The sequence below is a fragment of the Cucurbita maxima genome, unplaced genomic scaffold (genome assembly GCF_002738345.1).
Source record: "Cucurbita maxima cultivar Rimu unplaced genomic scaffold, Cmax_1.0 Cma_Scf00028, whole genome shotgun sequence".
Classification (NCBI taxonomy): domain Eukaryota; kingdom Viridiplantae; phylum Streptophyta; class Magnoliopsida; order Cucurbitales; family Cucurbitaceae; genus Cucurbita; species Cucurbita maxima.
The window spans coordinates 657,783-680,725 of NW_019272044.1; the positions used below are offsets into that span (position 1 = coordinate 657,783).

General features: G+C 34.7%; 3 protein-coding genes across 9 annotated transcripts; 1 reads left to right on the plus strand and 2 right to left on the minus strand.

Moving 5' to 3' along the window:
* The first annotated feature begins 1,764 nt into the window (after nucleotides 1-1,764).
* On the plus strand, nucleotides 1,765-6,998 carry LOC111465035 (cell division protein FtsZ homolog 1, chloroplastic-like). Its single transcript, XM_023109287.1, has 6 exons — nucleotides 1,765-2,121; nucleotides 2,496-2,595; nucleotides 2,748-2,977; nucleotides 3,463-3,630; nucleotides 6,089-6,322; nucleotides 6,467-6,998. Exons 1-6 carry the CDS (start codon nucleotides 1,864-1,866, stop codon nucleotides 6,752-6,754), a joined length of 1,278 nt encoding a protein of 425 aa, XP_022965055.1. The 5' UTR covers nucleotides 1,765-1,863; the 3' UTR covers nucleotides 6,755-6,998.
* Nucleotides 6,999-10,170: 3,172 nt separating this feature from the next.
* Nucleotides 10,171-13,059, minus strand: LOC111465104 (syntaxin-52-like). 4 transcript variants are annotated; one of them, XM_023109397.1, is made up of 6 exons: nucleotides 12,907-13,059; nucleotides 12,081-12,305; nucleotides 11,241-11,446; nucleotides 11,053-11,153; nucleotides 10,911-10,955; nucleotides 10,171-10,373 (listed from the first exon to the last, which is right to left on the minus strand). In XM_023109397.1, exons 2-6 carry the CDS (start codon nucleotides 12,293-12,295, stop codon nucleotides 10,242-10,244), a joined length of 699 nt encoding a protein of 232 aa, XP_022965165.1. In that variant the 5' UTR covers nucleotides 12,296-12,305; nucleotides 12,907-13,059; the 3' UTR covers nucleotides 10,171-10,241. The 4 variants fall into 4 exon arrangements, with proteins under 4 accessions (XP_022965165.1, XP_022965166.1, XP_022965168.1 ...); XM_023109398.1 differs by having other exon boundaries at nucleotides 12,081-12,302; nucleotides 12,891-13,059; XM_023109400.1 differs by lacking the exon at nucleotides 12,907-13,059 and adding an exon at nucleotides 12,697-12,721 and having other exon boundaries at nucleotides 12,081-12,302.
* Nucleotides 13,060-15,394: 2,335 nt separating this feature from the next.
* On the minus strand, nucleotides 15,395-22,346 carry LOC111500229 (DNA topoisomerase 1 beta-like). Of its 4 annotated transcripts, none has more exons than XM_023151918.1 (16): nucleotides 22,188-22,346; nucleotides 20,493-21,649; nucleotides 20,137-20,331; nucleotides 19,393-19,473; nucleotides 18,871-18,930; nucleotides 18,596-18,690; nucleotides 18,276-18,432; nucleotides 18,059-18,184; nucleotides 17,876-17,956; nucleotides 17,688-17,778; nucleotides 17,421-17,554; nucleotides 16,518-16,586; nucleotides 16,349-16,438; nucleotides 16,144-16,247; nucleotides 15,896-16,064; nucleotides 15,395-15,778 (listed from the first exon to the last, which is right to left on the minus strand). In XM_023151918.1, exons 2-16 carry the CDS (start codon nucleotides 21,633-21,635, stop codon nucleotides 15,710-15,712), a joined length of 2,664 nt encoding a protein of 887 aa, XP_023007686.1. In that variant the 5' UTR covers nucleotides 21,636-21,649; nucleotides 22,188-22,346; the 3' UTR covers nucleotides 15,395-15,709. The 4 variants fall into 4 exon arrangements, with proteins under 4 accessions (XP_023007686.1, XP_023007687.1, XP_023007689.1 ...); XM_023151919.1 differs by having other exon boundaries at nucleotides 20,493-21,716; nucleotides 22,188-22,332; XM_023151921.1 differs by having other exon boundaries at nucleotides 20,493-21,642; nucleotides 22,188-22,331.
* Nucleotides 22,347-22,943: the final 597 nt, after the last annotated feature.

Consider the following 22,943-nt stretch of genomic DNA (forward strand, 5'->3'; position numbering starts at 1 on the left):
TTTTTTTTTTGTTTTTTTTTTTTTTTTTTTTTTTTTTTTTTTTTTTTTTTTTTTTTTTTTTTTTTTTTTTTTTGGTATGAAAATTAGTGGTAATATAACTAATTTTACTAAAAAAAATTGAACGAATTAAATTCTTAGATTTATTAAAGGTATCTGGATGAATTCAGAAATATAGGAATCAATATGGTATTTTAAACTAAGAAACTTCAAAACCTTATTCAAATCTTTAGATTTTATTTTAGGTACATATCAAATCAATTGTAAGAACATGATCATATTAAATTTTTCATAAAGTGGATAATGTATAAATACTTGATGGTTAGGATTCAAATTGAGATTTGAAATTTAAATCGATACTCAATAGTCTCTATATTCTCATGCATCCTCTACGACATAGTTAAACTACTTGCCTTAGGTACTCTGAAGTGAAACTATTCCCCTACAAATCAACAGTGAATTATTTGCTTAACTTTGTATTTCCTATAATTGGATTATTGAAAAGAAAGGTGTTCTTTAAGTCTTTCTCAACCAACATATCATTAAGGGTGTGTTTGAATTAATTTTGTAAGTGATAATATAAGATCAAAAACAAAATCCTCCTATAACTTGGGAGTTTCTCGGTAAGATCTTACATGATTCTAATATTAGAACCTTTAATAAAATGGAAAACTCTCTCATTTATTTACCTTTCTAAATAAAAAATTACAACACAAACAAATTTATAGAATTTACACGTCAACTCCTATATTTCATTTCTTTTTGTTGAATCAATTTCTTATTTCTTAATCTAGTGTAATCTTTCTTCTTGAACCGTCTCATAAAAATTTATAAAATCAGATAAATAACGTAAAATTAGCAAAATCATCAATCTTTTTAGTAGCATTATACGTTTTTTTTTTAATATTTATTTTTTTTTAGATTTCTTCATCACAACTCCGTGAATGTCTCCTTGCTCGAAATCTTAAAACTACCTCCATGAAATGAAATTTTTGGTTTGCAAGCTATGTTTCAGTTCTAAAATTATATAACCAATAAGCTTTATAATTACTCAATATAACCCACCATAATATATCAATTACTCCCTTTTGTTGCGGAGTTATGAGTAGTCTTTTGATAATGAATACCATCAAAAACTATTCTCTCCACCGTAATTTGAATTAGGATTTGGAATTCGAATTCGGCATCTGATTGCCCTATGCACGTGGTCATGCTTCTAAGAGTAAAAACTATCCTATGAGGGGTTATTTAACATAAAATTGCTCCAAGTAAAACACCCCCTAAAAGTTTTTATAACTGAACCACAAAAAAAAAAAATGCTTGTGAGTACGCACAAATTTTTGAAACTTACACAGGCTTTTAACTATTTAGTCCATACCCAAACTATAAAGGTTGGATTGAATGAATTATTTTTGTTTCGATTAGGCGGAATATTTTGAAAACCGAAAATTCGGCACGGTTTGTGGGTTAACATTTTCTTAGCAACATCAACTTGAACAACTCAAAAATAGAGTTACAATTAAATCTAAAGATTAAATTTTTTTAATATTTATAACTGATGATATGAGTGATATGTTCAGACTTAGTAAATATTTGATATTTGAACTTTACAATATTTCAAAATTTTGAATGGGTCCAAATTATTTTTGTAACCATTTTTTAAAAGAAAATACTTTAGAATTTTTATTATGGTATAATTGGAATGAGGTGGAGAAGAAATAGATAACCGTAACCCTTTATGGTATAATTTGAAAGATAATATTCTTCTTTTTCTAAAACCCTAAAAACCTACATCTGCCCCTTACCCTCTCTATCTTCCATTTCTTGGGGACTCAGGACTGGCCAAGCTGTGACAATTCTCCGATTATGGCATCTTTTCTACTCACAAATCTATCATCTTCTTCGCTTCCCCCTCAGTTCTATCCCAAGACATCCTTCTTCCCCTCCATCTTTCCCTGGACTTGTTCCTCCTCTAATGGCAAGCGGAAATGTCCTTCTCGAAGACACCATGTTGTTGTTGTGGGCTGCTCATTTTCGCATATGGATTCCGCTAAGATTAAGGTAGTGGGTGTTGGTGGAGGCGGCAACAATGCTGTTAATCGCATGATTGGCAGCGGGTTGAAGGTGGGTTTTTCTCCTTGCATTGCATAAATTTTGCTTCATGTACAGCGACTTGGATTTCGGAGCATTCTAGAGTAGAAATTCGTGTAGATTTGTGCATTTCTTCTTTGGAGTCCGTTATCGGATTGAGCCTGTAGTTTCTTACGTCTTCTGGCGATGGATAAATGTGTTACGTAGCGTTTATATAAGAATTAAATCATTTATTGGACCCATAAACCAGCTTCATTACTTCCTGAAACTGGTGAAATTTGTGATCATTCGATTAAATATAAATTTGTTTTGTTGTTTGTATTAACGGTATAATGTGCGCTCAAGTTTATATTTGTTGCCTGGGTATAATGGAGACTGATGGTTACGGTTATTGAGTTTTGTGTTAGGGTGTTGATTTCTATGCTATAAACACGGATTCTCAAGCTCTATTACAGTCTGCTGCTGAGAATCCACTTCAAATTGGAGACCTTCTGACACGTGGGCTAGGTCAGGAACCTCGCCTTTTCATTTGGTTCTTGTGGCTTTTTGGGAATGTGTTCTGAAGTTCATGTGACTACGTACCCCTGTGGCTTAAGTAGTTGATTTCTATTGATGAATGCCTTTGACTTTCGTTGATTTGTACCTTGATAGAGATGCAGGTACTGGTGGGAATCCACTTTTAGGGGAACAAGCGGCAGAAGAATCAAAGGAAGCGATAGCCAGTGCTCTCAAGGGCTCTGATCTTGTATTCATAACGGCAGGTATGGGTGGAGGCACTGGGTCTGGTGCAGCCCCAGTCGTTGCCCAGATTTCCAAGGAGGCAGGTTACCTGACTGTTGGTGTTGTTACTTTTCCATTCAGTTTCGAAGGAAGAAAGCGATCCTTGCAGGTATATTTCTTCCTTTTCTAAAACGAAAGAGGATTGCATATTTACTTATTGACTGATTCCTTTGAGATTTGATGGACTTAACCTCTTCCTAACTTCCCTGGGGTTAGATTATCTTAGGAATGTGTGTGATTTAGCCCTTCAAATTTTTGTTTGTGGTGTGTAACAAAGTAGGATGTGGTGTTTCCTTTTGCTTAGGTAAAAATGATAATCGACTGAATAAGGGGTAGCCTTCTGTAGAATGCGTTGAAGGACCTTTTTTTAATCCAACTAGTCAATGGTTTCTGTTCTGGCTATTGGGGGTCGGTTGGTTGTAAGTTTTGGAATAAGCTGGCTACTGGTTTTAAATTATGTTTTCATGCAATCAACGGCTATATTTGAAATATCACTCTCTTGTGGATAAGATGGAGGGCAGGCCTTTTTCATCTAGTGATATGGAAGATTTTGAATTCATTTTTTCTAATATTTTAATGCTGATTTCTTCTCAGGCTCTGGAGGCCATTGAAAAGCTGCAGAAAAATGTTGACACTCTTATAGTAATCCCCAATGATCGGTTGCTTGATATTGCTGATGAGCAGACACCTCTTCAAGATGCTTTCCTTCTTGCTGATGATGTCCTACGTCAAGGAGTACAAGGAATTTCTGACATAATTACGGTGAGAAGTGTTTGTGATATATATATATTTCCTCCACATTTTTCATGTGAGATGAATGACTTGGTTTGAATTAAATGAAAATAGATAAACTACTTCAGAATAGACATTCACTGTGGAGTTTGATGGGTTGAAAGAGAAGGGGCATGGTGTTACAATAATTTAGAGATTTAGGGGGAGCCTAAAGAAGGAACTAGAGGAATTGCTCCCCTTAAAGATGAGATAAATTGATAGCTGAAGGTCAAAGTGAAGTGGAGTCATGAGGGTAACTCTCTCTCTCTCTCTCTCTTTGTCAAAGTATTACACGAGCTTGCTAGTGCTGGGAGAAAGAATAGTCGTGTATGCATGGAGCAAATTAAAATTATTGTACTCTTATTAGTGGGAAAGAAGTTGAGAGGTTAATCGTTAGTTTTTATTGCTAATATGATCCCTGAGGCCCCCTGCAGATGGTATTGATTATTAGATGATATGCTTTGGAGATAGGGAGTGGCTAGATATATACCTTTGAGTCTTGAGGAATATCAAGGACTGTCTTTACCATGGCCCATGGGGAGGGAGAAATCATCTGTGTGACGTTTTCTCATTTTTTACAAAATTTTCCAATATAGTCTGGGGATCCTGTAGGGGGGGATCATGAGTGCTATTGTTTGAGACTGTTGTTAGAGGGCTAGGGGGGGATCATTGATTATCATTGAAGCTCACACATTTTTCTACATATTGAAGTGAATTGGCTGTTGTGGAGCTTGACAGAGCTGTAGGGTTATTTATCAATCTAAGGACGGACTAGAGAAGGAAATAACTTTGATAACTGGAATGCAAACGACCAATAACTTCGTTTATTTTGCTAAATGTTTAGAAGTAAATTCTAGATTTAAATAATACCACTGCATGTAAAGGTTGGTGCATATAGAGTTACCATCTTCGATCAATGATTTCAAATGTCTGTTTATTTCTGCATACTTGAAAAAAGAATGTCCGACTCTCTAGTTGTTTTTCTTTTTCTATTTTTTAACATATTACGAACACTTTCATGACACCGTTTTTCTTCCTTTTTTTAATAAATACTCTTCTCGAGCTAAAAGCTCACAACCCATTATCCACTAGAAATGAAAAGAGAAAACCTACTTGTTTGATTCTATTTTTAGGTTTGATTTCTACACCTTATTGTAAGGCATACTGTTGGTTACCCTTCACATTTTTAGGGTTTAGTGAATTGTATTCACTTTTAATATTTGAATTTAGAAATTAGATATGCTTTTTCCGTGTTCAATATTTAATATGTCAAACTAAACACATTTATTCACTAGTTTAAAATATTAACATATCTGCAACGTTTATGTCCTTTTTAGAAATTGATGTGTTGTCATGTTTGTTTTATGTTGTCTCTGTGTCATGTATTTGTCTTTGTTCTTCTTACTTGTCATCATCAACCAATCTAAGAACTGTAACTAAATGTCCAAGACCTTAAGATCAAACACAATTATAGTCCAAAAAATGAGCATCAACGATTTGCTTGTTTTCTTGTACCTTATTCCATTTACTATTTTTCCATTTGTTTGTAATGAACATTTTTCACTACTGGTGTTTTGACAATATATGCTTGATATTGAGAGGCAAATCTTCCAATTATTTGAAGTGAACATTACTTTCATGTTGTTCGTTTGACAATCTTGATATTGAGAAAGAGAGAATGGAGGCAGAAAGAGAGAATGGAGGCAGAAAGAGAGATAGAGAGATCAAGAGAGAGTTTTAGGGAGCGTGAAAAATTAAGAAAAAGAGAGGTAGGTACCGTAGAGAGACGAGAACTTGCCTGAGGTAGGCGTGAAATCAATTTGTTACCTACAATACTAAGGAAGGAGAGTAATATGATTATGGCATTTGGCTGACCTCCAGATGTGTATATATGTCAACAATTGAACCGTTGAGGCATGCTTCTCTACGCCTCAACCCCTTTTTTGATAGGCATATTTCTTAACATGTATCTTAAAGGTGGCATGCCTTTGCCCAAGTGCACGTTTTCATGCACTTTAAAACACACTAGTCTTTGAGTTGCTCATCCTTGGATGGTGGAGATGGAGAGATGTTGACATGCTGCTTTCCCTTCAAGTTGGTCAAGCAAGGGTAATTATTTGAGATCAGTCTGATGGTCGCACAAACTGTTTGACTTGCTATGTAGGCTTCTACCAGACTTTCTAATTTCTACAATCGCTCCCATTTGCTGGGCCATTATTTGGTTGTTAGAGAACTTCTAATAAACAGACGTACCAACGCTTTTATTGTGTCGAGCATGGTGTGGTGCATCGCAAAAACTTGTTGAGGCCTCAACAGTTTCCAAGTTTTCTGATGTTTTTTTTATATCAATGTTATAAGTAGCTTTAGAAGTTGACTCAATTAGGAAACATTTGTGTCATTGCTAATTGTTGCTTACTATTTATCTAGTATTCACTTCCACATTTTCCAGATTCCAGGGCTGGTCAATGTGGATTTTGCTGACGTGAAAGCTGTCATGAAAGACTCAGGAACTGCAATGCTTGGAGTTGGTGTTTCCTCTAGTAAAAATCGCGCAGAAGAAGCAGCTGAGCAAGCAACTTTGGCTCCGTTGATCGGATCATCCATTCAGTCAGCTACAGGAGTAGTATATAACATTACTGGGGGAAAGGACATAACTCTACAGGAAGTGAACAGAGTATCTCAGGTTATGAACTTATTATATGGATTATTTGATATCCTCTATTGCCTTCTGGTTCCGTTGACTCGATACCATGCCACCATTTTCTTGCATCGTTTAGAGTTCGAATACAAACTGATGTTTTGTTTGGGGATATAAAAAAAATGGCAGGTTGTGACAAGTTTGGCAGATCCATCTGCAAACATAATATTTGGAGCAGTTGTGGACGATAGGTACAGTGGAGAAATCCATGTAACTATTATTGCAACAGGATTCTCTCAGTCCTTTCAGAAGACATTGTTAGCTGACCCCAGGGCTTCAAAACTTATTGATAAAGTGAGTGGAGGAGTTCAAGATAAAAGCACCAAGACTTCTTCAAACCTTCCTCTTACCATATCATCGCCTGCTGCTGCTGCTTCACCGCCACTTCCTAATCGAGGTCGAAGGCTCTTCTTTTAGCTTCTTTTAGCCAATATTCCCATTCTATTCTTGCAGAATTTTCACCTGCCTTAGCAAAGCCTCGTGAATCTGTGCTTGTATATGTTATTTTCTTGCAAGTTTAGTTGCTTCAACTTGAATGACAACAAACAGCCAGCCTTGCAGGCATCCTCTTCCTGCCTGCTGCTAATTCATTGATTTGTTATCAGCAATTTTCGTCATTTGAAACAAGTAATGGTTAGTTAGTTGATTTTGATTGTGAATATGATGACTGTCTTTCATATTTCTGTTTAGAATTACCCCATGGGTTGTTCATTATGCAAGCCTTGTCTATGTAGTTTGCCCATTAAACAAATTTACCATACAAAATGCTGGTGTTTCAAGAGTGATGTAAATCGGAAGCCAGGGTTTCGAATTTCAAATATCCATATCTTACACCTACTTCATCTCCCCTTCTTGCCCTCATTTCATTTGAGAAATTTCGAGCGACACCCATGTTTGAACCTCCCACCGCCCCTTGCAAATCCACCATCATGGAGTTGTGCAGGTACACTAAGAATTCGATGGAAATGTGACCCCAAGTTTTATGACAGAACTTTTGACCAAGTCTTTCAGTACCCTAGCATGCAAGCAGCTTTTTTGTTAGGTGGTTAAAAAATGCATTTTGAGGACTTCAAAGACTTTGGATGGGTATGTTATGAAAAATTACTGTTACGAGTTGAAATTTTCGAAAAACATGTTTTATGTTTTATGTCTTATACAAAAGCTACAAAGAATATACATTGGGTAATGGCGACGTAAACTATGTAAAATATAGGACCTATGATAAGATTTGTGTTGAATGTTGTTTTAAATGTCTTTAGATAGAATGATGGCCTATTGTGATGTGTGATCCAAGCGAATGATGGATGTTACCTCCCCATTGAGCTTGATTTTTTGCTTGTATGTTTGTATGATAAAATATATTTGGCTCTAGGTGTTTAGTTGTGTTCTCCTTGTTGGACATGTTTATATGCATAGAATTAGGGCATTAGAGTTAGGTTAACTAGATGATGACCTAGGTCGAGACATCTCCAGTAAATTGAGCAACTTAAGATCGCGAGTGACTATCAAAGAGTCTAGATCTTAGTGCTCCCAGACTAAGAAATACCTTGGAGTTGGAATTTCGAGCTAAGCCACCTAGCTGTCCCAAGAATCCAATAGACCTTCTTAGCTCCCATATATGACCAAGATGACGTTTAGATTGTGTTCCCTGTTTTGGGTGATCGATAGGAATATCTTCCTAACAAGCATGCTAAGAGAACCAAGTTAAGATTATGGTGTTATTGCTAGAGTGGTTTACATGTTGACCTAGGTCAATACGTTTCTAGTAAACCTTGCACCCCAAAACATAGACTTGTGTACACCCAAAGAAGAGATTAGCTCAAGAAATTAGTCCTAAGAGTCCTAGAAACAAGAGACAAGAATAAAACGGCCTAAAAACTCCTAAGAACCTAGTGGACCTCCATAGCCTAGACGAATAAGGAAGCTTTAACAAATCTAATAGTAGTATAATGGTATTACCTGAGTCTCTACTCCTATCTCCTCTGGTACATCCTTAGTGCTAGTAGTGCCCTACCAAGTGATAATAGTCTATGTACTATCGAGCCAGGCCTAGGCCAGATGATGTAGTGCGTCGACCTATTGTGTGTGGAAATAGTCGGGAGTCCCTTAAACAGGCTCACTGTATTGTAAACCTGCCTTGAGAGTGGTGAGGGACCACATGGGTAGACTGGCAGAGCACACGAAGTTGCTCCCCCAAATGTTGACGGTATGATTTTTTCTATGGAAGGGTTGCCAGTTAACCTCACACAAATGTGTTCAGGGGAGATGTCATAATGTCCTATGAGATGTGATGAGGTCGCGCCCTCAAATGTACTAAGCATGAGAACATAAAGTTCATGAGATTTTCAGCGCTAGAACTCAATGAACAACTTTCAAACCTCGATAGGGTCTATGACACATAAGAGGATCATTCAATTCAGAACCTACTTACTTCAAACCTCGATAGGCTCTATGACACATAAGAGGATCATTCAATTCAGAACCTACTTACTTCAAACCTCAATAGGCTCTATGACACATAAGAGGATCATTCAATTCAGAACCTACTTAGAAACTCATATAGTTGCAAAATTAGGCCCGACTTCTTAGAACTCAAAGAAAAGCCCATGATAACTTACTAGGTTAATGATGCAAAGAGAGTCTACTGGTAGATTGCTTACCGAGTATTTTTATACTCACTCCTTTCCCCTTTCGTTTTCAGGTGCTTGTAGGCTGTTAGTTGAGGTGGAAGGGTGTTTGATAGTTGCGCGGTCACTTCGGAGAGTCAATTTGTCTTTATATTGTAAAGTCATTTGTATTTTAATGATTTGTATTTAATCTGTGGGTTTGTTTGTCTTTATTTAATTGGAATTTCATAGCATTTTTTTATTATTTATTATTTATTATTATTATTTATTTTTTTTTTTTGGTTGCGAGAGATTCGCAACCTCAAAAATTAGATTGTGAGACTAGAGTTTTTTTATTACCAAAAACAAAAAAATATTATTTTCTCAAAATTAATCAAACACAACTAACAAGAAACAAATAAATATTATCACTACTAACAACGTTTGATTAATGTGTTAGGATGAGAATTATCATTCCAACATATAACATTTCAAAGAGCGAAATTTTCTTTGAAGTTCGAAGTCTGTTAAAACAAATTGAAAATCCGTTTGAAATGTTTAAGACATCAATAACTTTAAACTACTCTTTCCTAAGTTATTCTAGGTACATTTTTAATTATCTCATCATTTTATGATTTTAATTTTAAACTATAATTTAAATACTAAAATAATAATTTTAATTTTAATTTTGACCATATAATAAAAGTAAAAACTTCCGCTTTTTATTAAAAAAAGAAAAAAAAATAATTTTTACCCTAAACTCATCATATTGTATTAATTTTTGAACATTTTCGAATTCATAAATTTCATTAGAAAAATCTAGCTCTGCATTTTTTTCAATAGTTTTATCAATTAAAATATTGTTTCATCAATTTGATATGATATTATCTACTTGGAACATAAACTCTCGTGACTCTACTTTTGATTTTTTTTCAAAAAATTTTGTACCAATAGAAGTAGTGTCCTTTATGATCTTCTGTTTGATTAGTTAATGTGAGACCTCCAAAGAAAATCTAAGTAATTTCTTCTGCACTTTTTTCATCTCAACAATCTTGATCTATAATGATCCAACATATACGTTTTCATTTACAACATAGATTTGTTATGTAATTTAACTGTTTAAATACTGGAGCTGATCCATCCATCGTTCAAGTTTTTTTCTTTCTCTCTAATCTGATTTAATTTCCAAACCACAGGACAAAAATGAAGCATAAGAACAAGCTAACATTACTGGACAATTATGGATGATGATATTAATCATAAAGTGAAAAATCTACACCCATATGGTTATGTTGTGTTTACAAGTATCGAATGAGTCGCCATATGACAGCAATTAAACCCACAATACCTACCACAGACAGAAGCATTCCCAAGCAAGAGCAGCTCCCCTTTGCTCGCTTGTTCAATATTCCCAATCTCTTCTGCACCCTCTGTTCTCAAAAACAAAACCAAGATTTAAACCACAGGGTAACACACAAAGGATTTCAAGAAATTTAATGTTCGTTCATCTTTTATTTGATGGAAGGATCGTTGAGATATCAATAGTCTCACGTTCATTAGAGATCACGTACGAGTAAGAGCTTGTAAGAACAATATCTCTGTAGGTACAAAGTCTTTTGGATAAAATCCTAAAGTACGGAGAGCTTATAAAGTTGGACAATATCGTGTCAATATGGAAATATCGAGATGCAAGAGCCTAGACCCGTAAGACATGTTAGCTTCATGAGACCAAGATCAAGATCATCAAGCACATATAGTTATCTGGTTTTTACAGTTGAATACTTTTTACAACAGTCAGTTTCATTTTCTGTGAAGCCCCCAGATCAATTAACCAATTTTTCTTGTCATTGTTGTAAAAGAGGCAACAATAACACGAATATTACCATATCTATTTCAACTAGTGATGAATTAGCTCTACATCCTAGAGATATCTAAAGCCAAAAATGAATAGTAAGAGAGGATTTTACCGCTAATCGAGAGTCTGTAACATCGACATGTTGGTCTAAGTCATCCTGCAGAGAAAAGTATGATTAGATGACATGTAAAATTAAACGTGACATGGAATGAACTCTTACAGCATGCATAAAGCAAACAAGAAACCATGCGTACAATTAGGCGAGTATGAAGATCGAGTTCTTCATTAACTGCCAAAGCAATATGTTTGGTACTTCTTATAGTCTCCTCCAACTTTTCAAGACCTTCATCTTGCTCTGTTCCAAAATCATATCAGAGAAGACCCAAAAGGGATACAAGGAAGTATATAATATATTGAAAGTAGAGTTGTCACAAAAACTTGCCCTTCATGATTTGTCTTTGAAAACCAACAAGTCCTTGGTTGTCTAGTTCAGCTGTTTTGCTCATTACATCCGCTGATTTCATATCCGGGCCAAGCAAACTGTTGCGGTTAGCAAAGTTTGACATGTTCAACATTGAGGCCATCTGGTTTACTTTTGATCTCATCTGAGCAAGCATGTCCTTTCGTCGATTTATCTCCTTTTCGGACCTGCAAACCACAAGAAAGAACAAACTTGGGTTTATTAAAAAATAGTGTGAGATCCCACATTGGTTGGAGAGGAGAACGACTTATTTTTATAAGGGTGTGGAAACCTCTCCCTAGCAGACGCGTTTTAAAAATCTTGAGGGGAAGCCTGAAAGGGAAAGCCCAAAGAGGACAATATTTGCTAGTAGTAGGCTTAGGCCGTTATTGATACAATTTCGATCTCAAAGTTTTGGTCCCTTAGGATTGAAAAATAGTTCTTATGGCTTTGTTGATGCAAGGATCAAAGTCAGAGGACATTTCCGGCAAGAACTCTGCCGTACTCACTCCCCTCCCCTTCATCGGTCTCTCATTATTTAGTGCAGTAGCGAAGAGGAGGGAGATTGAACCATGGCATTTGCTGTCCCCTCAAAGATGCCAAGAACTAAGAACTAGTACATATATCTTTCTCAACTATGCACCCCTCTAGAACACAAAAGGTCATCTACATCTCAAGGTTAGATGAACAATTGTTACTTGGATTTTAAAGCAACGTGAGTATATACATGACAGAAACAGAACCCAAATCAAAATGCTCTAACATTAGCATAGCATTATGCAAGTAAGGATATTGCTAAATTCAATTTAAGACATGACATACAGGGGCTGCTTTACAGGAAGCTTCAACAAAAGGGACTCTAAGCCATCAACTTTAGTCCCCAAAATTGTGATCTTCCTCCGAATCGTGGAAGCATGACGTTGGGCTTCTGGTCCAGTTGCAGGAACGGAACTTCTTTCAGAAATCATGCCATTGATATCATCCCCAAGCTTCGAGGCTTCATTATATTCCTTTAACCATAAATCAGAAGAAGCCATCACCAACCTGACAAGAAGAGACGCATTAATAACGGTATATTATACTCTCATCTCCATTAGACTCATAAATACTCCTAAAATCAATTCCAAAAACAAGCACCAAAACGGATTTTTGGTTAATTTTTTGTTCATATCAGAGATTATCCAGCTTGCATGCCCCTCCACCTAATGTCACAACCCCATAAAGCTAACCGATGGAGATTGAATTAAAAGTTTCCAAATGACATAATCAAATATTCCAATTCATATAACCATCTACCATGAAATCAAAAATGGTAAGAAAATACAAGGAAAATTGATGACAACTAGACATATCACGAAACAGGATGAATAATTCTACTTCTCTTGTTCATGTTACCAAAAGAAACAAGGCCGAAAAAGAATCAACCAAAATAAACTACCGTCGGCTGAACGAAACCTAATTGTATATATCGGAAATATAAGGGTGCGTTAATCGGAATAACCAACGCAAACGAAACTCATTTCAATAATCCAATGCAATGTCGGCCAGTCTCGAGAAATCGACGGACAAAATGGATGAAGACGAAGCAGAATCAAAGGCGAAAGCAAGAAAAAATCAGAACAGGAAATTCACCTGTGGGAGGAGGAAATAAAGCAGAATTTGAGATGAATGAGATCAACGTCGTATTGACCACGGCGGGAGAGGAAGTCAAATTCCCGCGGTCGACGTTGGATGTTCTTCGTAGAAGGGCCAGGGAAGGGAATGGAAGAAACTCCATTAAAACTGCGTCGTTTTCTGTTTTGTAGTCTTCCCTCTTCCGTTCATTATGGATTAGTTATGCTTCCTTTTTCATTTTTTATAAAATATTTAATAACAAAATGTTTTTAATATTATCTTTGAGAAAATATTTAATAGCAAAATATTTTTAATATTATCTCCACATGGGCGGCCACGGTGGTCGGACATTTTTAATATTAAATACGACTGTTCGTGAGGGTTCACATGTGGTTGAATATTTATTCGATAAGGGCTTATTCAATCTAATTGTACCGCGTAATCGTTTAAAACGTGCTTTGAGTGAGTTATTTCAGCTCTTCTCTCGTTCCCTCGAATCAAAATCCACTCAAGTAAAGCCTTACTTAAAACTTCACAAATGAATTATTTTATTTGTAACGAGAACCAAAAAAATGGATTAATATGAAACTACGAACTACCCAACCATCCAAACTATAAAACCTATGTTGGGTTACATTTTTTTTCGATTCGGGTTAGGTTAAATTTTTTAAAAATAAAAAATTTAATTCAGCTTGTAGGTTGACATTTTTGTGGTCGGGTTTCAAAAATAGGGTTACAATGAACCTATTGTAATATATCTAATGAAACTGTCACTGGAATTGAGATCTCGTTCAAAAAGAAAGATATCAACATCTGGAGGATGATCAAATCTGCAAGGATCATGATTGATGTTTGATCGTCTTTCTGCGAGGAAAATGCAAAAAAATAATCAACTTGAATTCGGGACAACTATTCGAAATCTTAGTGAAAGACCGGATTTGTTAGCTCTTCCTTGCCAATTGAGCTTTGGGTCAACCTTTCTTTCTCCAACCCTACCCTATTTAAAAAACATTAATGATGTTTAGTATATGTAATTGATGTCAGTGATGCATTGTGATGTATAAATGTTTGATCTTTGAATTTTATGAGATTGTAGATATTAATATAACAGTACTTACTGTGAGTGAATAAGTAGATTTTTTTAAATAATTAAACAAAAAAAACAACTCCCTATAACCCAACTTTAACTTGAAAAATAGAGGGTTAGATTGGATGGTGAACTCCGTAAGGGTTACTTGTTTCACCAACTCAACCAACCTAAAATTTCGGTAAAAAACAACTCAACTTGTTTACCTATTTAATTTACAAGTTTTAGTTCGTTAAGTTGTATATTAAAATATAATATTTTGAGAATATATTATAATAATTGGTTATAATAATATTTTTTTCCTTATTTTGGGAAAGTAGTATTTTATTTAGAATTTGATTAGTAATATATTTTTTTCCTCTTGACATTTAATTTGTTGTATATTTTTACTCATTTTGAGGTATTAATTTGGTAACTTATATTCTATTTAAACGCTGTGAACATTAATGAAAAGTTCATTCTTAACATTGTAGGTTGTGTTTAATAGATATTTGAATTTTGAAATATATATAATAGGTTTCTCGACTATTAATTTTGTATCTAATGTCTCTCCCCTTTAAAAAAAAAAAAAAAACCTTAAAAAAATCAAAATGAATCTTAAACTTTTAATTTATATTTAATAAGTCATTAATTATTTAAAAAAATAATTAATAAATTTATTAAATATAAAATTAAATGGTCGGGTAATAAGACATAAATTATTGGATTTTTTTTATAATAAAATTGTAAATTTTTAAAAAATGTTAAATAAGTCAAAAATTCAAAATTTTAAGGTAAACACATTATACCACAAAATAATGAAAAAAATTGAAAGTTCATATTCTTTCATTTATTAACAAAAATAAATAAAATAACAATTAGGGAGAAAAAAGGAACAAGAAATAAAGAAATTTAAAATTATCTAAAAAGGATATTTTATTTGTTATCTAAATATTGTTTTATGAACCTCTTGCATATATATAATTTTTTTTTAAATGTAACATCAACGTTGATATTTTATTGATATTTGCATCCGAATTTATAACTTTAAGGTTGGATTAAAACAATAAATTGAGATAAATTCATTATTGACTCTCGACTTGTATCATTAACTATATATATCTTGAACTCTAAATTTAAATAAATATTGCAATTTTCCTCGGGGTTCAAAAAATAGTAAAAATGTAGATAAAATAAAGATGAGAGCTGTTATGTTTATAAATTAAAAACAACTGTTAGCTCTCAAAATTAAAAATTAAAAATTAAAATTGATACACCTAACACAATTACTCTTTGAATTTCAATGATAGGTTGCTTTGATCCAGTTGAACCCTTGGGCAAAATGTATATAATATTTATAGTACAAACTAAAACAAAGGGAGCAGCAAATCCAAGGAAGGCTGGGGGTTACACAAATCATCAAATGTATAAGATAAAGTAAGGTGTGGTAGAACAATTAGTGTAATTGCTGTTTGAAAGCTTTGAATAATCAAATGTTTTCATAACACAGCTTCTTCGTGGGGGAAGGGAAGGGGACAGGAGGTGTCACAAATGAGCCATCTTTACCCAAATATAATTAGAGATTAGATACTAAGCATACATTATGGGACTTCCCTCTGCAACTAACAGGATTAAAAAGAAAAAATTGAATGTAATGCAAAATACTACACTTCAATTTTTCCTACTCCATCTCTTCTTCTTCTTCTTTCGTACTTTCTTTCATGGTTGAGCGGATGATTTGGGTTTGAGACCATCGCAATATAAACAACAATCAGAATCTGAAGTCGGGGTCGACGTCCATTGCCCAAGCAAACTTTGCTAGAAGAGACTTATTGAATATCTGTGGAAGTAGTTAACGCCTTAATCTTAAAACTCCATAAGCAAACGAGATATAAACGGTTTGATTCAAAATGTCGTATATTGCGCAGCACCATGAATGCAACAAAATGATACTTACCTTTTCAATAGGGACTTCATGACGCTTACACCATGCGACTGTGATTCGAGGATCAAGGTAGTTGATCTTTGACGTGCCCAACGCTACGGTTTTCAAATCCTCTTTAGTCTTCATATCTCGCTCTATCTTCTCAATCTTTGCATTTGTTTGGGATATCTTCTTCTCTAACCTGTAACACGGGTTCCTAAAAGTTAAAAACTAAATGAAGATGTTGATGTGGGTTTCTTAAGTAAAGTTAGGAAATTTACGCTTCAGGGGTCAAGTTCCTCTTTTGCTTTCCATCGGAGCCTTTTAAAGGGGGCTTCCCTTTCTTTGCTCTATCTAGATCAATTTTCAGCTCTTTCAGAATGTCCTGCACAACAAATAATGAATAAACTAAATGCGCTAGAAGCTACAGAGTGAATGGCAGCATTATTTAACCAAGGTGAAGCATGAGAAAAATATGGTTCTTACCCTGAGCTCAGAGATCTTCTCGTTCAATCTCGTCATTTGTGCCCCATGAGATTTCGAAACAGTCCTCTGGTGATTACAAATAATTGCAACCTGTAGTTCATAGAAAAAGTGGCTAATGTCAAATGGCATGAAATTAGACTAGTAAAACCTAAGGAGGAGCTGAATTTACCTCCTTGTTTGCGTGTTGGTATGTGACGATCTTTTCTGAAACTTCTCCATCTTTCGTTCCTCTGTTCAACTATCATGGATAACACCATAAATAATCTTGTTAAAAGTCTAAATTAAATAGAAGGAAAAAGAAGGAAAACCACAAAAGTTAACGGATTATCTTGGAAACATTCATAATGATTTCTAGAAACTGGATGCAAGTTAATCATTAAACTGCCTTTCTCCATCCAATGGAGTGCATTTAATAACACTTCATTGAGATGATGATTTTACCACCTATGAGCAAACATCTAAATTTTGATGTCTCATTCAACTTTAACATCATTACTATCAATTAAGAGACTGTAGAAATATGAAATAAATGGTTTGTGAGAGCAAGATATAGAACAAACTACTTTCCACTATCAGAGCCTTAGCCTATGACAAAGTGACTGAACGTTTACAAGTTTGTGACCCAAAAAAACGTTAAGGGAAAAGCAAATGATCACAATTGCAATAGTCCATTGAACTTTAGGGGCATTTGATTGCAGTGAGCAGAATAGGAAGCTTGAGAGTTGAGAATTAAGAGTTATAAGACCAGGAAATGTGTTTCGAGTGCATAGTTGAAGTGAACCAGGTAATATTTGGTTTAGGAGAATAAGAAAGATTTTTTTGATTGGCTAGAGGGAAAGCCTAGGAATAAGGTTAGAGTACCTGAGACTTCCTATAATGGATGAGAAAGAATGGGATTGTGAAACAGCACTCTGCTGACCCGTGGCTAAGAATCAAACATCCTGCTAGAGTTATTTTGAAAGGGATAATTCTATTTAATCCTTAGTTTACCACAAATTTTTAACTCACAATCAGTTCGCCGCAAAAAAATTATGAGTAGATTGAAAAACTGAGATTTCAAATAATATTTTACCATGTCATCAAGTGTGATAGACGCATTATATGTACGAAACACTTTTGCAGTGAGACCAGGCATGAGATCCTTCAGATGAGCATTCAATTTACTTGTATCAAGCTTGTCAAAAAGATCATCGCTTCCACTTTTTCCTGAAGAATTGAAAAACACGATACTCTACGGCCTCAGTCATGGCAATGATGCATCATTGTGTAAAGAAAAAAAGAAAAAGAGAGAGAAGAAAAAAAAAAAAAAGGATTAAGAAAAACAAATAAACAAGCTCACCGCTTTGAAATTGTGTGATTGCTTTGAAAACAGGGAGCTCAACCTCGACAGTATTTTCATACTTGATTGAATCTTTACCGAGGAAGTTGAACTGAATTTAAAGAAAACTGGTCATCTCTTGTTGGCATTAAAAACAGGACATCTCTCAACTCTCAAGCTCCTATTTCAATAAGCTTAAAGACGTTTACCTCCAGAAGATTAGGAGGTACTGCTTTGACATTCTCTACTTTCAGTGTACAGCAGCCAACTGTATCAGCTTCATCGTCATCCTGCAGTAGGGATCAAACATCTTTTAACTCTTCCAGATCAAAATGGTTGAAAATATAAAATAATGCATGCATGGAAACATAAATTGGCTAGAATGACATTACCTTCTCATTCCCAGCCCTAAGAGCCAGTTTATCAATGAGATAAGTGGCAACTGCAATTTGCCTTCGTGTTGGGTCTTTGCTTGTAAAATCCTTTGTATATGAATTCCTTATGTTTTTTATGTAGTCCTATACAAACCAGCAAGGATTCAACAGACATGATGATGATTCCATACTACAACTTCAACAAAGAATTGTAAAATTATAATGAATGGCACACCTTGAGCATCCTTGCTTTCTCGTATTTCTCTTTGTCACTCTGGCCTTTCAGTGAACTACTAGCAGCCAGAAATACATACTTGAATTCTTTTGGATTTATTGGATCATTCCAGAAAGCCAACCATGTAACCGTATTGTCATGTCTCACTTCCTTCCACCTGTCAAAAAACTCAATACTGAATGAAAATATGAAAAAAGATAAAACCAAGAAATTCTGAGACAGTCAAGGCATGTGTCTCATGAATTTCTAGACACATAATAGACCCCTTATTCTGCAATATTTTCAATGTAACTTATTTCCAGTGGTGTAAAGAGACAAACCTTTGACCAGGTATAGGACACTCGGGGATCGGAGCATCTTTTCCGATATTGATTGTGATGTCACTGGGGCGAATGCGTTTTTTCAACTTCCCCATCTGCAAAGATAACCAAGCTTTAAAAGCTGAATCAAGTAACAAATCTCCACGTAAATTTAAACTATGAACATCCAAATACCAAAACATATACTAATCTCCTCAAAGAGTACCTTGAATAATTAACTAAGTGTGTCATAAATGCTAGTAAATATTTAACTTTCTGAATTCTAAACATGGTACCTTTGGATGTTCTCCACGGCCTCGGAACAATCCAGGTGGTTCAACTCTAAAGTTTCCAACCTGAGATCCATATTAAGAATCAAAAAAATGTGTGTACATGCTCTACTGCAATTATTCAATGGATAAAATCGCAGATAAAATGGATTCCTACAATGAACTTACAGAGTACATAGTAGCAACCAAGGAATGAATTTAGTAATTTAGTATGAAAAGACAAAACATAAGCGTAAACAAGTATCTTAACACATTCTGCAATGTAATTAATCAAGCATCACCATCAGTATTATTTCGTTCTCAAAAATTTTCACGTCCATCCTATGTGCTTGCTTAGTACTTAAGAAGTGTTCAATAGTGTCCAAGTGTTTAATATGTATCAAACATACACTAGCCAAACTAAAGTGGTGCCTGTGCTTCTTAGCTTCTTAGAATACATCAATGACAGGTTATTAAAGTATAAAGAAAACATATCCTCAAGACTAGCATAATCCAAACTGCACGAAGAAAAAGGCAAATGAGAATAACCTTCTCCTTAACCCCATCAAGAATAGCCCACATGTACTTCTCCTCTTGTTTCAGTTTCTCCTCCTTCAAAGCTTTCTTCTCCTAGACAAACAAATCCCAGAAATGTGAGACCAAAATTAATTAAATTGAATGCCTGAAAAGGACTTGAAGCTCATAGTTGCCTTCATTCAAAATTGCAGATCAATCAATTAAAAAATTCCTTTAAAATATGCATCAAATTTACCCTTAATTAGAATAGAAAACAAACTAATTTGAAATTGAGTATCAACTAGAAGTAACTAATATGGTTAGACATTCATTGGCAACCAAAAATACTATGTCTTGAATGATGAATATTTCATATTTCCTTATAACAGAAAATGAATAGTTCACATTGAGAAATGGAGTAAAGCCACCTCGATTGTACACCTTCGCAATGTATCTATATAACCAAGAAATGAAACAAAAACCTACAAATGGACATGAAAGCAAAGCATCTAGAAAAATATACAAACAATAAAACAAAGGATAGATTTCTGAAAAACCTAAAAATAAACCAGATCAAAAGAAGTTTGTAACATTTGCAAATGAAACTGGTCATTCTTTTTCATCGAAAACATCCCTACTTCTTAGGTTTTGCTAATGAATAAATAAATCGAGACCCAAGAGAGATGTAGAAATCTGGAGAAGCATTGTTTGCATTGTAACTTGTAAAGATGGGAAGATATACAAATAACCAGGAAGATTAAAACATCACAAACTTACTTCTGTAGTCATCTGTTTCTTCTTCTCCTTCTCCGTCTGATACCAGTCATATATTGGGGTGAAATCACAATCATCCAAATTCTGAATGACATGATTTTTCCCAAGTAATTTGCGCCAGTCATTCCAGAAATTTTCTTTGAATTTTGGTTTTTGCATATAATCCGTATCCTTCATCACTGCAAACATGGTTGCAACCTGATAACGACAAAATGTCATATCAACCAAAGAATTCACCACAATTCAATGGTAAAAATGAACTGGGAATGACATAAATCACATGCAAATATATAAAATAAAAAATTAAAGAAGATGAAAAAAAAAATGCTGTGCATGTGACACGCCAGGTGGAGGGGTACCTCCTCTTGTTCAGGAGTCAAATCAACAGGCTTCCCTTTATGAAGAATCTTCACCCCATGAGTCTGGTATGGAGGTGGAAAAATGACACCATTGTGCACCAAGGTGGTCCATTTTTTCTGTCCATCACCAGAACTGGGCAGCAACTTTGTGGACTTAACATATTTGGATTTCTTGACTGGCTTTTTGGATTTCTTGAGTGTTTTCTTGATTGAAGAAGAAGCCACTTTTGATACTGTTTTCTTAGAACCTGATGACTTATTCACTGCTGCAGACATCTTCATTCTCTGTGAAATAGGAATATGGTCATCATCGTCAACTACTTCTTGTTTTGCTTTCAATGATACTGTATGGGTACTCAAAGGAGTAGATGAGTCTGAAAGCTTTGGCTTTTTCGATGAAATCTGAGAAGAGGAATGGGAATCTGCATTAGGAAGAGGTCTCTTGCTGGAAACAACAGCAGGCTTTTGCAGCTTATCGCTTGAGGTCGAACCATTCTGATGAACTTTTGAATCCAATGGTTTCTTTTCATCAAAACCATGTTGTTTACCACCCAATACCCCTGAAGCAGACTTCATTCGAAATTTCGATGATAAAGGAACCTCATCATCGGAATCTTCTGAGGATTTTTTTATTTTATTCTTTTGTACTGTTGGTATAGGCCCTTTACTGGGATGGTTAGAGTTCCCTTTCAATCTAATACTCAATGGTTTATCATCTTCAGAGTCACTATTTTCTTGAGCAGGATGTATAGAATCATTCTCCTCTTTCACAGCAGCATTCACCAACTGTTTGGGCCGGCTATCCATAGAATCTGAGACTTTCAAAGTTGTGCCTAGTGATTTAACAAGCGGTTCCTGGATAGAGGACTTAGATGCTTTCTGACTTCCTATTTCAGGCCTCATGGGCGATGTCTTCGGCAATGAAGTCATCCTTTTTTGAGCATTAGAGCTTTGGCCATTGGTCGAACATGCATCCGATCCTGGCCTCCCTGATAACTGATTCAACCTCTGAGATTGCGAATGCTTAACTTCCGAATTTAACTGATTTTGCCTAGATGCACTACTCCTTTTGAAAACTATGGGCATGTTGTCCTCATCATCATCATCAAACATTGTAGCTTTTCCGAAAGTCTCAACAGCCATTCCGCAGCTATGTACAGAGAGTCAGAAATTAGTTTACGTAAGTGCCTTGGAAGATGAAGAAGACAGAGGGGATTTCAGTTTCTGCACCAATAACAACCTCTCCGTAAACACCTCCACACAAATTCATTAGCACTTAACCTAACAATTTCACTCAAGCCATTCGTTCGTTCGTAAAATAGCCAATTCATCAGATAATCAAAAAAACAAAAAAAACAAGTACAGGGAAAAAGGATAAATACTTGGGCCTCAGAAATCTAACCAAAGGCATATTCATTGCTTAAACTAAATCATTCAAACGAACCTCCAAAACAGCAAAATTAGACCTAGAACATTAAAGAAGCTAATCCAAGCAAGCAGAGAATTGAGTATAGAAATCGAATACAAAAAAACGAACTAGAATACTTCAGAAGGGCCCGAAATTAGAAGAGTAGGTTTGGAATGCAACAGAAAAGGGGGAAGGGGAATGAAGCAAGAGCGTTGATTGAGCTGAAGCAGAGTGAGATTGGGGGAAATCTGAAAGTGGAGAGCAAGAGTTGGAGAAGGAGAGAGTACCTGAGGTGGAGAGGATGGCCGGCGTGACGGTGGGAGCAGCTCAGTCGGGAAGAAATTGAAGACGGGAGGGAGAGGGGAAGAAAACCTAGAAGTGTTTGTCGTGAATGGAATAGAGAGATTAGAGAAGGAGATGGTTTATTTAGTTTCGCCCAAACTCTTCGTGAGCCTTAAAACAAAAAAAAAAAAAAAAAAAAAAAAAAAAAAAAAAAAAAAAAAAAAAAAAAAAAAAAAAAAAAAAAAAAAAAAAAAAAAAAAAAAAAAAAAAAAAAAAAAAAAAAAAAAAAAAAAAAAAAAAAAAAAAAAAAAAAAAAAAAATTAAAACCAAAAAAGAAACGGAAGAGGGTCTTCCACCAACAGATTTGTGATCCTCCTCACCTCCTTCCTTTATATTTCAAATAAATAATAATAATAATGTAATTACTCAATTTTGTTAATTAAATAATTTTTTTTTTTATCAATATATATAAAAATATCATTAAACTTTATAATTTATTTATCTTTTATCTTATCTTATCTTATGTTTCGTTAATATCATATCCTTCCAACAAGCTTTTGTTAAATTTTAAATCAAATTTTAGTGGTTCAATTATTGATCATAAAGTTTCAATGTACGTATTAACAAAGATGTTATATTTTTTACCAAACTTTCGTATTTGTGGATTTCACCGTGTTGTTACGATGGTAATTTCTGCCTTTTCAGCCTTTTTAATTGAAACAGTGATGATATAAGGGTAGAAAAAAATTAAAGGCCAGGTT

Coding starts and splice junctions, on each gene's coding strand:
- LOC111465035 (XM_023109287.1), top strand. CDS start 1,864: ATGGCATCTTTTCTACTCACAAATCTATCATCTTCTTCGCTTCCCCCT. Junction 2,122..2,495: donor TGATTGGCAGCGGGTTGAAG/GTGGGTTTTTCT, acceptor GTTTTGTGTTAG/GGTGTTGATTTCTATGCTAT. Junction 3,631..6,088: donor GAATTTCTGACATAATTACG/GTGAGAAGTGTT, acceptor CACATTTTCCAG/ATTCCAGGGCTGGTCAATGT.
- LOC111465104 (XM_023109397.1), bottom strand. CDS start 12,295: ATGGCTTCTTCTGATTTATGGTTAAAGGAATATAATGAAGCCTCGAAG. Junction 11,447..12,080: donor CTTCCTGTAAAGCAGCCCCT/GTATGTCATGTC, acceptor TGTGGTTTGCAG/GTCCGAAAAGGAGATAAATC. Junction 10,956..11,052: donor ATCTTCATACTCGCCTAATT/GTACGCATGGTT, acceptor TTTTCTCTGCAG/GATGACTTAGACCAACATGT.
- LOC111500229 (XM_023151918.1), bottom strand. CDS start 21,635: ATGGCTGTTGAGACTTTCGGAAAAGCTACAATGTTTGATGATGATGAT. Junction 16,587..17,420: donor CTATCACACTTGATGACATG/GTAAAATATTAT, acceptor TATCCATGATAG/TTGAACAGAGGAACGAAAGA. Junction 16,248..16,348: donor AGAAGATCTCTGAGCTCAGG/GTAAGAACCATA, acceptor TTTGTTGTGCAG/GACATTCTGAAAGAGCTGAA.